At 36.5% G+C, this 17,378-nt stretch overlaps 2 protein-coding genes across 4 annotated transcripts in view; both read left to right on the top strand.

Annotated features, from left to right (window-relative positions):
• LOC123680937 (guanylate cyclase 32E) overlaps positions 1–6,757 on the top strand; it is a 43,178-nt gene extending 36,421 nt beyond the window's left edge. The window contains exons 10-21 of the mRNA XM_045619060.1: positions 860–1,039; positions 1,099–1,203; positions 1,839–1,910; positions 2,295–2,475; positions 2,567–2,771; positions 2,827–2,961; positions 3,019–3,131; positions 3,647–3,798; positions 3,852–3,950; positions 4,106–4,250; positions 5,047–5,145; positions 5,888–6,757. Coding sequence (XP_045475016.1) covers positions 860–1,039; positions 1,099–1,203; positions 1,839–1,910; positions 2,295–2,475; positions 2,567–2,771; positions 2,827–2,961; positions 3,019–3,131; positions 3,647–3,798; positions 3,852–3,950; positions 4,106–4,250; positions 5,047–5,145; positions 5,888–6,603 — 2,202 coding nt within the window. The 3' untranslated portion in view covers positions 6,604–6,757. The remainder of the gene's footprint in view (positions 1–859; positions 1,040–1,098; positions 1,204–1,838; positions 1,911–2,294; positions 2,476–2,566; positions 2,772–2,826; positions 2,962–3,018; positions 3,132–3,646; positions 3,799–3,851; positions 3,951–4,105; positions 4,251–5,046; positions 5,146–5,887) is intronic.
• A 1,175-nt stretch (positions 6,758–7,932) lies between these two features.
• LOC123681312 (receptor-type guanylate cyclase Gyc76C-like) overlaps positions 7,933–17,378 on the top strand; it is a 78,393-nt gene continuing 68,947 nt past the window's right edge. For all 3 annotated transcript variants that reach the window (XM_045619644.1, XM_045619643.1, XM_045619645.1), the window contains exon 1: positions 7,933–8,681. The gene's annotated coding sequence lies outside the window, so the exon portion shown is untranslated. The remainder of the gene's footprint in view (positions 8,682–17,378) is intronic.

Genomic DNA, 17,378 nt, shown 5'->3' with positions numbered 1-17,378 from the left:
ATCTTGTGGCATTACATTTTAAACATGATTTCTGGCATATGACCGCCACGGATGGTTCGGATGTAGTCCAATCTGGACGTCCAATTTTCGATTACTTTTTCCAACATTTGTGGCCATATATCCGCAATAACACGGAGAATGTTGTCTTCCAAATGGTCAAGGGTTTGTGGCTTATCCGCATAGACCAATGACTTTACATAGCCCCACAGAAAGTAATCTAGCGGTGTTAAATCACAAGATCTTGGAGGCCACTTCACAGGTCCAAAACGTGAAATTAGGCGGTCACCAAACGTGTCTTTCAATAAATCGATTGTGGCACGAGCTGTGTGACATGTTGCGCCGTCTTGTTGGAACCACAGCTCCTGGACATCATGGTTGTTCAATTCAGTAATGAAAAAGTTAGTAATCATGGCTCTATACCTATCACCATTGACTGTAACGTTCTGGCCATCATCGTTTTCGAAGAAGTACGGACCAATGATTCCACCAGCCCATAAAGCGCACCAAACAGTCAGTTTTTCTGGATGTAACGGTGTTTCGACATTAACTTGAGGATTAGCTTCACTCCAAATGCGGTTTGCTGACGTAGCCATTCAACCAGAAGTGCCCTTCATCGCTAAACAAAATTCGTTTATGAAAATCGGGAACAACGGCAATCTCATTTTGGGCCCATTCGACGAATCTACGCCTCACTTGATGATCGTTTGGCTGAATTTGATGAATTGCCAAACCAACCTGAGATTAAATCATTTGACAGCTGTTAAATCGGTCGCCATCTTGAACAGTAATGCCAACTTAAAGTTATATACCTCGAAAAAAAACACCCTTTATAACTATTATAATTATCCATCATTTTCAGCAAAACCATCCGCTGATAAGAACAAGCCAAGTCTCCCTGAGTTCGAACCCAGACGCGGACTTCAGATACTCGACCATCTTCACCCAAATAGGCATCTACAAGGGCAGGGTGTTCGCCCTGAAGAGCATCGACAAGAAATCCATCGACATAACGAGGGAAATGAAGAAGGAATTGAAAATGGTAATGTTGCGTGTCGAGGCTGTGCCGGAAAGATAAATTTCACGTCTCGGGTTTTTCAGATGAAAGATCTTCAACACGACAATCTGAACGCATTCATCGGAGCCTGTACGGAACCCCCGAACATTTGCATCATAACGGAATACTGCACGAGGGGTAGTTTAAAGGTAGGAGGACAACCCGCAGAAAATATGAATGTTACGGAGTGTTTCACAAGAATGGTTCAATTTCCGTTTATTGGTTCCAATAACACGATCCGTGAATTTTGAAGGCTAAAAACCAAGACATCAAACCGAAATATTATGAATACATATTAGGTGTAGTAAAAAAGAAATCCATTATTTTTCCAATAAATGGCTTTAGTTATCTGTAACTCGCGTTGAATACCTCCGATCGGATTCCACTAGATGGCGTTAGAAATATGAGATTTCGTACTACAAAAACATTGCTGACAGTTTTGTGATTAGTTGACTCAGTTTCGTATGAGCGCGCGTCAAAGATGTACACCAGCAAAGAGTGAATACAATATAGTTTACAGTTTTTTTTTGATTAAGTCAAAAATGCAAGCCAGGCAGCTGAAAATGTAATTAGTGTTTATGGTCCACATTTTTGACCTTATCGGATCATTCTAACTATGGAAATCAAAGCCTTGTTTTTCATGCAAAAATAATGGATCTTATATAATTTCCAAACCTTCATTTATGTCCATTTTTCAGCTTTATTTATCTAGCTAGATATTGTATTTTTAGTCCAATAGTTCTAAATAAAATTACTCATTGCTGTATCACTCTTTCGATTTCAGGATATTCTAGAAAATGAAGATGTTAAACTAGACAACATGTTCATAGCATCATTGGTTAGCGACATTTTGAGGGTGAGTAATCAATTGAAATGAATATTGAATATCTCACATATACAATATTTTCTATAGGTTCTATGATGAACTTTAGATATTGATAGATGACAAAATTCTAGTTGTTTTATAACATGGTGTTTTCGTTAGTCGGCCTATTATCACTTGAAACCTCAAAATATACCTATTTTTTCAAATCTTGTGATTTCTAAATGAAATCACAAATGTTAACCTGTACCTAAAATTTTTTTTTAGTTTTCTTTTCTTCATATTTCTTTTCTATTCATTTGTATCTTTTACTGTGTAGTTTAATTTTATTTTCGTGTTCCTTATGTGAATATTTTTCCATAGTTTTTTCATGTTATCTTTTTAAAATTGTATGAAACACGTTTTTTAAATTCCCAGGGAGTGATCTATTTGCACGAGTCTCCAATACGTTACCATGGTTCTCTCCATACTGGCAACTGTCTGGTTGACTCACGTTGGGTGGTAAAATTAACGGATTTTGGTTTAAAGGAATTCAAGAAAGGAAGTTACAACGAGGACTTTTCTAAGGATTCGGTGAAAATGAAGGAAAAATACCGTAGTAAGTTCTTCAGTATTGCTTTTACTTTCTTGGGACCGTAACCTGTTGGTGAAAAACCTTATAGTCTAATTTCCCATCCTAATTTTTCCAGAATTGTTATACAGAGCACCAGAAATTCTGAGAACACCAGACGGATTCAACCTGAACTACGTAGAGGGCAGTCAAAAAGCTGATTCCTACTCGTTTGCAATCATCCTTTTTGAACTACATAACAGACATGGTCCCTTTGGAGACTGCAACTTGACAACCACAGAAATACTGACCAGGATCAAAAACGGAACCAATCCTGTTTTCAGGTAAAAAGAGCAAAACACTTATTGACAATTATCACTGTAACATCCTGTGTTTTAGACCACCTATGGGAGCATTAGAAAATAGCTTCGATTTTGTTCGCGACTGTCTTAAAGAATGCTGGCACGAGAATCCAGAAGATCGTCCGGACTTCAAGACCATAAGGACCAAATTGAGACCACTGAGAAAAGGAATGTGAGTCACTTTTTTACTTTCAACTTTCCTCCTTTATGTAATGAAAAATTTTTTTAGGAAGCCTAATATATTTGATAATATGATGGCCATGATGGAGAAATATGCCAACAACTTGGAGGTTCTTGTTGACGAAAGAACCGATCAACTCCAGGAGGAAAAGAAAAAGACTGGTAACCATAGAATAATAAACATATATAGAGGGAGTATACGCAATTTGGAACACCGAATACATAACAAACAAATATAAAATAAAAAATAAATATAAAATAACAGACAACGATAACATGATAATAAATAACATCTCATATAACCATAGAGTAATAAACATAGATAGAGGGAGTATACGCAATTTTTACATGTCCCCAACATGGTTAGATTACGTTGTCGGATTGTGATATATTTAAGTATTTATTTCCTATATATTCCGAGTTAATATGAAACGTTGATTCATTATGGGACATAAGAAGTGCGTTCTTTGTGGAGAAACTCGCGAATTGAGTGAAATATCGTATCACTGATATGTTTTCATTTCCGCGCGCTTCATGTCAAATTTGATAGTTCTTGTTGTGGACAAAATTTGCTCACTGAAAATGACATATGCTCCCTCTATCTATGTTTACTACTCTGAGCTGGTAACCTACACACTGTAAGAAAAAATGTAATGGTTCTAACTTTTCATTTGCAGAAACTCTTCTATACGAAATGTTACCAAGAACAGTTGCAGACCAATTAAAGAAAGGAAATAAAGTGGAAGCAGAGTGTTTTGACTGCGTCACCATCTACTTCAGTGATATCGTAGGCTTCACTTCTATGTCTGCTGAGAGCACACCACTTCAGGTGAAACAACAAAGTAAAAATTTTTTCATTTATTGATTTTTAACTTGTTACAGGTTGTCGATTTTCTGAATGATCTTTACACGTGCTTTGATTCTATATTGGAAAACTATGACGTTTACAAGGTGGAAACTATAGGGGACGCATACATGGTGGTGAGAAGTTCAAACAATAAACATATGTAAACATATTATATCACCAGTTTCTAATTGTATTTCTCTGTGGCGAACTGAATGTTATAATGCAAAAAGACAAATTGATAGAATCATTTCGAAGTGAGCTTAGCTGATTGGTTTTTCTTTTCCATTAGGTTAGCGGCCTACCAATCAGAAATGACAATCAGCATGCAGCAGAAATAGCCACAATGTCTCTTCACCTTCTTTCAGCTGTTTCCAAATTTACAATTCGTCACAGACAGAAAGAAAAATTGCTTTTGCGAATTGGAATACATTCTGGTAAGGTTTGATCTTTATATGGTAGCTCCGTTTCTTTCATTACCCAAATAATAGGTTGAGAAGTAGTAATTTCGTATTTCGTATATCTCAAGGAAAATAATATATTTGCATGCAAAAAATTTTTGAATTCCGAAAAAACTACCTCCTCGAGCGAGACTCGAACCTGCAACCTCTGAATCACTAGTCTAGTGCTCCACCAACTAAGCTACCGAGGAAGTTGAGAGTTCCAACTGCATACTGAAAGCAGTGTGTAATATCTTACGAACTATATATAGTACAAAAGGGTTGTGGAAAGTAGAAATGTTAGGAGGGGTGGTCCTGTCAATGGTCAACGTGCTTGGTGGTATAAATTTGGCTCAATAGAGACCTGTGAAAATTGGTTACCCGAGTTTTTGCAAATATGGACAAGGAATTCTTATAAAGAAAGTTGGAATCTCATTGGCAACAGGTTAACGAAAAGAAGGGCATATATTTGACTTGAATTGGATGATTGTAACACTTTTTATAAAGTATTGGAATAAAGCGAGAAATATGAAATCACTTCTTCCTCAACCTGATATAATAATCGAGTATTGCAAAGTAATCCAGATCACTTTGCAGCTCGTGTTTACCTTGTCTGAAGCCTCATTTTTACGGTGATAGTAGTAACTATCGAGTAGTTTACATGGTGACAGTTGCTATGATAGTTACTATCACTATCACACTATCGTGATAGTACCATCACCGTGAAAATGAGCCTCAAGACATCAATGCTCATATAATTCATAACTCCAAACATCTCTTTAATTTTTTTTAGGAGCAGTTTGTGCAGGTGTCGTAGGCCTGAAAATGCCAAGATACTGTCTTTTCGGCGATACTGTCAACACAGCCAGTAGAATGGAATCGACAGGAATGCGTGAGTTTTTAGAAATAACCGGAGAGTACAAAAAGTAATGAGACTGTAGAACTTCCTAGTCATATGACTAGGAAGTTTTGTTGGAAGGTGACTCTCATTTTTATGGTTCTGCCTAATTTCGCATTGTTAGGTTCAGATTAATTTGCCCTGAAGATGGCCATGTAAATGACCGAAAGCTAGGCCAAGTTTAATAAAGAACTTAATAAGATCCGTAAGTGACTTTATACCCAATATATTAATCATTTGATTTTAGTTTACAACCTATTACTTCAGAAATAATGGATTAATCATACAATTGCGAGCATATTCATCATGTACGTGTTCGAATCAATTGAAAGAATCGTTTTAAATTCCCATGTAGGACTTTTTAATTTCCCCTGAAAAATTTTTTCGCAAGGTATGGAAAATTAGAGCTTAATTTTTCGATAAAAAAATTTTCGGTCAAGTTCAGAATTCGGCTTATTTGGGATAGGTCATTCTAATATCGCTAACCGATCCTTCATAGCTCTCATAGTTTATGAAAATTTGAACTGATTGAAGTTGGGTAACCCCTCATGAGACAACTCTAGTTACATCAATTTTGATATCAACACTCCAAATTACAACTCCGAGATCTCACGAAATCTTTTGATATTTTTCAGAATCGTATGGTATGCTGCCAAGAAGGGTGATTCAGTCTCATTACTTTTCATACAGAAGCGTCTATGATTAATAATTTTAAAAACCCACATTGCTGTTTCAGCACTGAAGATCCATTGCAGCGAACAGTGCAGGAATCTGCTGAACATCATTGGAGGCTACCACTTGGTGGAAAGAGGCTTCGTCAACCTCAAAGGAAAAGGAGAACAGAGGACTTATTGGCTGCTTGGAGAAGACCAGTACTGCAGACAACTACGCACCCAACAGCGCAAAATACGAAGAGGTATTTACACAGACAGACCCCAAAGCAACGGACACGTCATCACCAGAAGCTCCCTGAAGACCAAGAGCAACTCCACCAGAAGTCCAATCCCTAGATGTTCCTCTTTCGAAAGCCCAAAAAGACTCAGGTTCGCCAACCCTGATCTTTTAGAGGTTATATCCGACGACAGCCCGTCGAAGAAGACTTCCTGCTGTTCGGACTGCGGGAACGGCTGGAAGGGATGCAGTTCCTCATGTCCCTGCATCGAGGAACTCTCAAGCTTCACCAACATTGCTCCTTCTTTGACCAAAAGCAGCAGGACGGAGAGTTATCCGAAAACTTGTTGCTCTAGTGTGCCAACTCTCTACCCTCATCTTGCTGTACCGCACCAGCCTGTCATTCATACGCTGTCAGCGCCATCTAGCCCGAGAAAACCGGACGGTTACGTGGATAACAGGCTTGCCAAATTTCCGGAATGTGAGGAAGTGATACCATGGCCTGATTCGACACCTCTGTTGAAGATTACGGAGCCACAGAGTTACGAAGCGAACGCATGAGTTGAAAAATTGACGTTTTGGGTTTGCTCATTGTATAGAGACGGATATTTTATTCATAGTAATGATAATAATTTATTTCTTTTAATATTTATAAAGTTCATCAAAACTTAATGTATTTAAGTAATATGAAAACTCAAAAATTCTTCTATCGAATAAAAAGTATTTGCAATTAATAATTCATGGCTTTTTTTCGTGAGGGACGTTCAAGTTTCCGAATAGGTTGAAAAGTTGTGGCTAGCCTTGTTCTTATGCAAAGGAATCAAAGATTTTTATCTCTATTCTGGTGAGTATATTTTTCAAAACTAAACCAATTCAATCTACTGTGTCTGGTGCCAAGTCTCTATCTGACAGTTTTTTCTGAATAGCTCTACATTTCTCTAAGCCTGTTCAACATTGTTTGAGAAATATGTTAGTACCTACCTTGGAGCAGTTGGAAGTGTCATCAGCATAAAGGTAAACACAAATCGGCACAATGTTGAAAGAGAATTATGAAGAGAATAGGCCCTAAAATGGACCCTTGAGGCACTCCACCAACTATATTAGATTCTGCGGACATCATATAATTTCAATAAACTTTTTGGTTTCTTTTCTGCAGGTTTGTTTCCGACAACATTAGGATTAGGTACCTACACCTATAAACCATGAGCTTTCAATTTTCTAAGCAAACTTGCATAGGATTCCATGTAAATGTCGTCTCCTGTCATGTGCAAACTAGAAATTACCGGGGCCTCAATATTTCAAGTTTGACTGATCTGATGCCAAATTAGTTCTTAAGACAATGTTATAAGTGAATCCACAGGAATAAGGGATAATTAGAAAAATCTCGAGAGGTAATAGTGTAGGAAAAGAACGTAATGTGGACGAGGAAGCACATAAGCAAAATTCTTTTGCTGCAACTAGGCCTAATGAGACATCTTTGCTGGATATACGCTGGGATCAACTGTATATTTATTCTCTGATACCAGTTTTCATTTTCAACCATTGCCGGTTTTGCGTATATGCCAATAGAGGGCGCCACCATTCCTTTACAGTTTTCTTTTATTAATGTTTCGTATGTACAGTTTTCTTCCTCATTGTTGTAGTTCATTCAGCTACTCACTGATAGAGGACGACATACATAAATTTACAGTTAACTATTTCATTCAAATTTGATTGGTGGAGGCTTCTATTAGATTTTTACCGTTCTAATGTGGGAATTTAGGTAGATCTCGGTTATGGAACGGAATTTGTTATCGCGTTTCAGAAAATGAAGTACAGATGTGGCTAGATGAAGTTTCCCCGAGTTCTCTGTCAATCTCCTCTCCAGCGGAGCATTCATAGCATATTATCGGCATTCAACAGGCTGCTCTTGCTTCGTGAAGAGGGTCTATGTGAAGATTTTAACGAGTGGACTAGTCGACGGTGGAGTCAATTCAATTGTCAGTTGTCAGTCATTATCGCTATCAGCCTGTATCTGTGTTCTGTGGTTACTCCGACTAATTTTCAAGAAGAGGATTACGTCAAAGCGAAGAATCATTATCGCAAAAGTGTTAAAAATGAGTTTTTGGCGGAAATTTGTTAGTTTTGTAATTTGCATGTCCCGTGGAGCGCGTTCGTAGTTGGTGAAGTGGACATTCAAAACTTTTCGTAACTCTCACTAAGTGATTTTATAATTATTCTTCTTATTCGTTGAAAGTCGTTTCTTCATTGATGTTTACCCGAGTGAATGATAAACTTATCTTGTGGGGGCAAGTGTTCGAAAAAATGATGTCGCATTCTTTGGCATTTTCGAATTAAAGTGTTTTGTTGAACAAGTGCGAAGTTTGTGACGAAAACTATCCCCGATGAACTTACTTAGGAACAAGTTTTAGAACTTTTCTCGCGAACGTTCTTATTGTATGGTAAATAAATAATATTACTGCTTATCTCTCTGGACAAATAACATTGTGTTAAAAATAGCTGGTACTCAAATTGCCAGTCTTGTGTCAACTTATATCACGTGATATCCACAGTGAACCTTAATATACTTAAGTAATCCAGGAGATGTGGCTTTAGGTGTTCCAACGCTGTTTTGCATTTTCCGGGATTTCAAACACATGGTGAGTATCAATTCAATAAAGGTTCGATTTTGCTGCGATTTATCGCAACAGTTATTCCTGTGTTTTCGCCGCGAAGGTCATCAATATTTCAGAACCTTCGTCTGAACACACCACAACAAACTTTTCTGCCGTCTTCTTAACTTTCTACTGTCAGATAAGTCGGTTCTGATGGAAGGATGTTGTTCTAATTGTTGTGGAATCTTTTTTTTTTCTTCAAAACTTTTGGTGTTTGCTTTGGAGTTGGACATAGTTTACTTACACGTCTGTCGAATTTTCCAAAAAAAAAATGTGGTCATGTCAAAGTCCTTATGGAAAGTTTCGTTATTGTTGTTTTCGCTTTCGAATGAGTTTGGATGAGTTTATGAATGTATTGTATCGGATAGTTTATATTTAGTCGTTTACTTCAGTTTATCTTAATATTTAGTTTCACTTTTTCGAATTTTAAGATTGGTAATCATGATTTTTTCGATAACTTAATTTATCTAAAAAATAAATATAACAACTTATTCATCTTTCAACTCTTTGAATATCAGAAAATTAATAAACTCCCAGTTTAATACATAAAATAAAATATAAATAAAACGATATTTTCATTTGTCTTATTTTTTTCAGAACATAATTTCAAGAAAAACTCATACAAACTCGATTCACTTGAAAAAAAGGTATTCAATATTATACAGGGTGTTCCTAAATTGGAGGTACACAAACGAAAATGAGAGATTTCTAGGATATTTTGAAAAAAAAGTCCTATAAACATAGGCTCGCAAACGCTTTGTTTTCGAGGTACAGGGTGTTTCTTGTGGTCCTACTTCGAGTCTTACTTTTTATGATGATTCTCGTGATGATTATACCCTTGATTAAAGCAGTTCATGGAATCTTTATGGATCAATGTCACATATCGGGAAGTAAAGACAAAAACTAATGATTAATTTATTCATCACAGCTTTCTTACTGGATTTTTATGATAATTTGGATTTTTTTGAAGATTTCGGGAGAATTTTTTGAATTATTTTCTTGAAATCAATGGTAGGGGCGATAAAACTACAAAAAATTAAAGTAGGTATTTCGTACTGGATTAAAGTTCCTCTTCACTATTACCAGTGGTCTACCAAAAAAAGTTTTGATTGGCAAAAGCGGGCACTATTCCAAAAAAAAATATAACCCTGTAGTTTAGCGTTCAAATTAGCTTACACATGATGGAAACTTTAAATTGGAATATTTTCAGGAATATCTATGCCAATTTAAGTTAAATATCTTATGAAGAAAAGTTAAATGAGAAAAAAATCAAAATTTAACACCCCGTATGTGGAAAACAGTTTGCCGGTCCATGGTTATAGGACCTTTTTTCTTGATATTATTCGAGAAATCTTTGATTTGCGTTTGTTAATTAGGAACAATCTGTGTGTATTCAATAATTTTCACATTGAACACGAAACCTTGAAATGAATAACACGCTTTGGGGGTTTGAACCTATTTATAACTCAGAAACTATTGATGGTAGAAACATGTTTTCCACAAAAAATTGAATATAATAAAACTCGTAATAAAACAAAACTAAAAACTATTGGGGAAAGAACTTTTTATGTTCGATTATTATTAGCTTTCTGGACCTAAAAATGTAATTTCACCCCGTTCTATGCAGCATAATTGTCAGTCGCATAACCTTCAAAAAATTACTTATTCTGACGTCTACTGTCAAATCGAGTGTCAAATATTACCAGACCCTGATCGAGCATGTTAGTGATGAATTCTCTGGTTTCTGGAATTGTCACAATTTCAAAAACATATATAAGCGACTCTTCGTTAGTCTGCTTTCATTATTTATTTTTTCGACGTTTTGATAGTTAATCTGCAAAAAGGACAGAGACAAATCCAACAAATTCAATTATAAAACGTTATGGGCGTTTAGGTACAAACGAGGGTACAAAACAATGAAAAATCATTTTTTAACAACGTACAGCCTTTCTGCAAATTCAATTCGAAAACAGAATGGTTTATCTGCAGCGATTATTGAAACGATAGATCGAAATTAGTCTGAAAGCGATTAAAAATGTTTTGCTGATTGGTGCAAACTGAATAGAGATGAATGACCGATTGAAACATGACAATGCACTGTCATCCACTAGTTGGCCCAGTGAAAGGAAACAGATGTAAATATCCGAAATTGAAGATATGTATTTACACTGGATCAGTTTACGATTACTTTACGGTATTCGGTTATTGTAAACAATGGACTGAAAAGCACCGCCTGCCAAGGCATGTATGGTAGTGTGGTCATCCCTCCAGATATTGACCCTGCTTAGCTTCCATAATAGACCAATTGAAAAGTCCCCATAGTCTACCATAGTAAAAAACATTTTTTTGGCAAAATTCGATTTTATTATTCAATATAGTTGGCTTCGAGGACGATACAGCGATTATAGCGATCTTCTAACTTTTCGATACCATTTTTGTTGTACGATTGGCTTTCGCTTCGAAATAGGCCTCAGTTTCGGCGATTCTTTCTTCATTGACGCTAAATTTCTTTCCAGCGAACATTCTTTTGAGGTCTGAGAACAGGAAAAAGTCGCTGGAGGCCAGATCTGGCGAATACGGTGGATGCAGAAGCCTAATTCATGCAATTTTGCCATTGTTTTCATTGATTTGTGACACGGAGCATTGTCTTGATGAAACAACACTTTTTTTCCTTCAAATAGGGCCGTTTTTTGAAGATTTCATCTTTTAAACGATCCATTAACGCTATATAACAATCGCTTTTGATGGTCTGGCTCTTTTGGAGATAATCAATCAATATATACCTTAAGCATCCCAGAATACTGATTCCATAACCTTGCCAGCTGACTGTTTTGTTTTTCCTCGCTTTGGATTCGGTACATCGTGTGCAGTCCACTCAGCTGACTGTCGATTGGACTTCGGAGTGAAATGATGGAGCCATGTTTCATCCATTGTCACATATCGACGCAAAAATTCAGTTTTATTGCAATTAAACAGCTTCAGACACTGCTCAGAATGATTAACACATTGTTGCTTTTGATCGATTGTGAGCTCGCGCGGCACCCATTTTGCAAATAGCTTTCACATGTACAAATATTCGTGAATGATATGATATACACGCTCGGATGATATCTTCACAATGTCTGCTATCTCGATCAACTTCACTTCACGGTAATTCAAAATTATTTTGTGAACTTTTTTGATTTCTTTTTTGCTGGTGGCAGCCTCTTTTGGGCGTCCACTACGTTCGCCGTCTTCAGTGCTCATTTCACCACGTTTGAACTTAGCAAACCAATCAATGATGGTTGATTTTCCTGGTGCAGACCCCAGAATCTCTTCATCAAGCCAAGATTTTGCATCAACTGTATTTTTCCCTTCAAAAAGCAATATTTTATCAGCACACGAAATTCTTTTTCTTCATATTTTTTCAAATAACAAAAGTAGCTAAACTCACAACGCAATATCTCACAAACTAATGGTCGGACTGCTGTCAAATTTTGACACGTATCGTTTGAAGGTTGGTACTAACTAAAACTCATATGGATTTAAATCTAGCACCGCCATCTGTGCATCAGACCGGGGACTTTTCAATCTGCCTAATATAAGTTGAAATGTATCTTGAAGATTTCAGCTACTTTTTACGAAAACTACAATGTATTAAAAAAGTGGTCACCAATCCATGTACTGACCACGTCCAACGCTTCTTAATTTCCAACTTCCACCCTCTATAAATTTTCGTCATACTAGAAATTATCTCCACTCGCCTTCAATTCAATTACATTTTGACGAGAATTATCAGGAAATACCTGATGTTTTCACTATCCTCAAACCTATTCGAAGCAGGAAAACTTACTGGACCCTGGTATCAATGAATCTATAAATAAGCATTTCTTATCATTTCCTCCTATCCTGCGATATCAAACAGTTGCGAAACGTCGAATAGGTTTGAAATAAACAGTGGTTTTCTTGGTTTTCCACATTTACCGAATGGGGCGAACGCTAATGAAGAAAATTGAGGGCAACCGCAGCTGGCAAGTTTGTGAAGTTGGCAGACATGTTTTCGTAGGTGAATGTTGTCTTGGAAAATTTTCTTTAAATGATTGAGACTAAACTCGAACTGCCAATGATTCTGACATAGTTCAATCTACAACAAATTACCCAATATTTCTGCAACAACAGATCGGACAAGGTTGAAATTTAGTTTGTTTATGTAAAACTAATAATATAATATATATAATAATAATAGTAATGAACATAGATAGAGCGAGCATATGTCATTTTCAGTAAGCAAATTTTATCCCCAACATGAATTATCACATTTGACTTGAAGCGCGTGGAAATGAAAACATATCAGTGATACGATATTTCACTCAATTCGCGAGTTGCACCACAAAGAACGCACTTCTTATGTCCCATAGTGAATCAACGTTTCATACCAACTCGAAATATATTGAGATGAATACCTGAATATAACAGTAATTCAGAAAACAAACTTCAAGCGCACCAAACGACGTGAAACAACCGATGACACTAGGAGAGCAAAAGTTGCCAAACCTTGGATTTCAGCAGGTAGATACAGAAAATAATAAATATTCTGCTTATTATAAATTCGACAATTAGGAAAAATATCTGATTCCAAATATTCAAATTTGCATATTTAGTCGGAAATCATGCAAATAAATATATTGCTTTCAATATAATATACATTCATAATGAAATAGTAAAATTGTGGATTTGAAAATATGTATATCACAATCCGACAACGTAAGCTAACCTTGTTGGGGAGATATAAAAAGTGCGTACTCCGAGTACATATCTATGTTTATTTCTCTATGATGTACAGGGTGGGCAAATTTCGATGTTTTAGCACTACAACTTTTAAACCAGAGGATATAGACAAAATCTGATACCCTATTCTCGGTCTCTTTTTCTGAGAAACTAACAAAGGTACTATTCATTTTTGGCCACCTTCTTTTGTTTTCGAGTAATAAGCGAAAATTGGAAAAATGGCGATATCGAAAAACATTTATATCTCCGCTAATACTGATGATAGAGCCCTGAAATTAAAACATATACAGGCAGTTTTTTACGTAGAATCCGCTTAATTTTTCCTGATTTAAAAAAAAAGGTTTTTGACCATTTTCTGTTATTCATTTTAATACAAACCATACGATGTTATACGTTTTTGAAATCAGGAAAAATTAAGCTTTCCAAAAATGGCACAGAAATCTAGTGTTCCCATTTGAAAAAACATAACTTTGGGTCATAGCTTCGTAATTAAAAACCCTTTTGAAAAGACGAGCACGCCACTGGATTCTACGTAAAAAAGTGCCTGTATAATGTTTTAATTTCAGAGCTCTATCATCAGTATTAGTGGAGATATAATGTTTTTTCGATTTCGCCATTTTTCCAATTTTCGCTTATAACTCGAAAACAAAAGAAGGTGACCAAAAATGAATACTACTCTTGTTAGTTTCTCAGAAAAAGAGACCGAGAAAGGGGTATCAGATTTTGTCTATCTCATCTGGTTCAAAAGTTGTAGTGCTAAAACATCGAAATTTGCCCACCCTGTACAACAATCACTCGAATTTTCATATAGAATTTCAAAAGGATCGTATAAACATAACAACCCCCTTCCTAAACTAACCGACAACAAAAAGGTTAATTCACGTAAAATAACGATAATATTTGTGTTTGTAATCAGGGAGAAGAAACGAATTCTCCAAATTCGGCCCTGCCTAATCGGTAAGTGGGGGCTCTGAGGATGGGCAACATTCGCGACTGCACAGAAACACAGGTGTTCTCGCAATTTCTAATTACAATATAAATTTCACCGCGCTCGGTCCAGATTTGTGCGATCTGTCAAACGATCCCGTTTCCGCACAAGTTTCTTCCATTTTCACTGCAGAAAACGAAGACGCGTCGGTAAACCTGTTTCGAAAAAATTTTAGTACTCTCCATTGAGTAATGAACATGGATAGAGGGAGTATACGCCATTTTTACATGTCCCCAACAAGGTTAGATTACTTTGTGGGATTGTGATATATTTTCAAATCCACAATTTTACTATATCGTTATGAATGTATATTATATTGAATGAAATATATTTATTTGAGTGATTCCCTGTAATATGCAAATTTGAATATTTGGAATCCGATATTTTTCCTAATTGTCGAATTTATAATAAGCAGAATATTTATTATTTTCTGTATCTACCTGCTGAAATCCAAGGTTTGGCAACTTTTGCTCTCCTAGTGTCATCGGTTAATTCACGTCGTTCGGCGCGCTTGAAGTTTGTTTTCTGAAAATCTGATATATACTGCGCAAAAAAATTAACGCACATTCTGAAAATCTCAATTTTAATGAAAGTTAACTCTACATTGACTTTATAACTTATTTTTTATGTTCTCTCGGGAAGGTTTTGAACGAAACAAGACACATTAAATGGAAGAAAAATTCAGGATTTCACCGAATCTCATGTGAAAGAAGAGAAATAAACAATTTTCAAAATACTGGAATGCTGATAAGTGATTTAATACTTGGTATTTCCACCCCTTGCGTTAATTACAGCTCGGCAACGACGGTTCATACTCAAAATGAGTGATCTTAAATGTTCTGATCTAATCCTTCCCAGATTTCTCTGAGTTGGATTTCTAAGTCATTTCAAGCAGCTGGATGATTTTCTGAACTTCTCAGCCTTCTATTGAGGTTTTCCCAAACCTGCTCAATCGGATTGAGATCTGGACTTCTAGCTGGCCATTCCATTCGAGAGACTTCAACCTCTTCAAGGTACTCCTGAACGATGCGCGCACGATGGGGTCTGGCATTATTGTCCATAAAAATGAAATTTTCACCAATGTATGGGGCAAATGGCACTACATGCTCTTCAAGAATGTTTCTTATATACCTATCAGCATTCATAGCTCCATTATCAACGACCACTAGGTCTGTGCGAGCAGTCAAAGATATTCCACCCCATACCATAATTGATCCTCCCCCGAAACCAGTAGTATTCAGGAAATTGCACTGAGCATCTTTCATGTGGACGTCTGTATACAAGGGATCGTCGATCACAATGGTAGAGGCATAATCTAGACTCATCTGTGAAGAGAACTCTTTCCCAATCAGCCTCTTCCCAATGGATATGCTCTCTTGCAAAATCCAAACACGCCCTTCGATGGGCTGGGGTGAGAGCTGGGCTCTTGCCGCGACACGATGCCTCAAATTATATTCTCTGAGACGATTTCTTATTGTCTGAGTGCTAATTTGCACCCCATGAGTTTGTTCAAGCTGATTTTGAAGGAGGCGAGCGGTTGCAAACCGTTGTCTCAACGAAGAAACTCTCAAGTAACGTTCTTGAATGGCAGTTCTTACTCGTGGTCTACCCTGTCCTGGTCTTCGGACATTCATACCTGTCTCCCTGAATCGCTGCAACATTCTGGACACACTTGTATGGGAAACTCCAAACCTTTCTGCAATTCTTGTGTATGTCCACCCTTCTTCTCGCAAAACTACCGCTTTGGCACATTCCTCTTGGGTCATTGCGTTGCATAACGATCGAGTGTAAAAAATCAAACGAAAGAAAAACTATTGATCACTAGAATTGATCGAGAACAACTGATTTCAGTATGGAGCCAATACATTCAAAATCTGATAATCTCATCTTTTTTTATTCCTGCTGGGACAAAACATCTGTATTGAAGAAAAACGTTGAAAGTGGATAACATATGCATGCATAATTCTGATAATAATAATTATCATTGAGAACACCTTCAGTTGTAGAATAAATTTAAGATTTCCATAATGTGCGTTAATTTTTTTGCGCAGTGTATTTAGATATTTATTTCAATATATTTTGAGTTAATATGAAGCGTTGATTCACTATGGGACATAAGAAGTGGGTTCCTTGTGGAGAAACTCGCGAATTGAGGGAAATATCATAACACTGATATGTTTTCATTTCTGCGCGCTCCATGTCAAATTTGATTGTTCATGTTGGGTACAAAATTTGCTTACTGAAAATGACATATGCTCCCACTATCTACGTTTATTACTCAGTTACGGGCATGCGAAGAGCGGAATAGTTGTTCCTCCTTGAATCAGAAAGAGATGAGTCCGACCACACTGTATATTTTTAAATAGCTTTTTAATCACTATGTGCAGTATCGAAAAAATTGATATGCACCTTTAATATCCGTAATAAACGTAACTTATCATCATGATCAAAACGCATCGGAATTAGTTACACTATTCAAGTGTGTCCTCGAAATACCAAATTAATTCAGTACATTATCAGTATCCTCTTAAGTGCGCTAATGGCAGATTAAGAGATAACGTCCGTATATATTCCTCTCTTTAATTTCGTGCAACGCCCTGTGCAATCTAGTGTTTATCAAGCACTCGAGCTGCCTACTTTTTGATAGCCCGATATGGAAATTGAACGTTTGGCAAGTTCGTTCCTGCTCCATTCAAGATGAACTACATGGTTTTATTCAATACTTACATCTTCTATACTGTCTATAAAGTCGGTTTTATAGAGGTAACTAATTTTTATGTTCGATAGAGCTTTTTGGATCACTTACTGTATCTATTGCTAAGAAGAATTGGGATATGATCTTGTTTACTTGTTGCTAGTCTCAGAGTAATAAACATAGATAGAGGAAGCATATGTCATTTTCAGTTAGAAAATTTTGTCCCCAACAT

Source organism: Harmonia axyridis, chromosome 5 (genome assembly GCF_914767665.1).
Source record: "Harmonia axyridis chromosome 5, icHarAxyr1.1, whole genome shotgun sequence".
In the NCBI taxonomy this organism is placed as follows: Eukaryota; Metazoa; Arthropoda; class Insecta; order Coleoptera; family Coccinellidae; genus Harmonia; species Harmonia axyridis.
The sequence above is the reverse complement of the archived record's forward strand: the minus strand, read 5'-3'. Positions and strand labels throughout refer to the sequence as shown.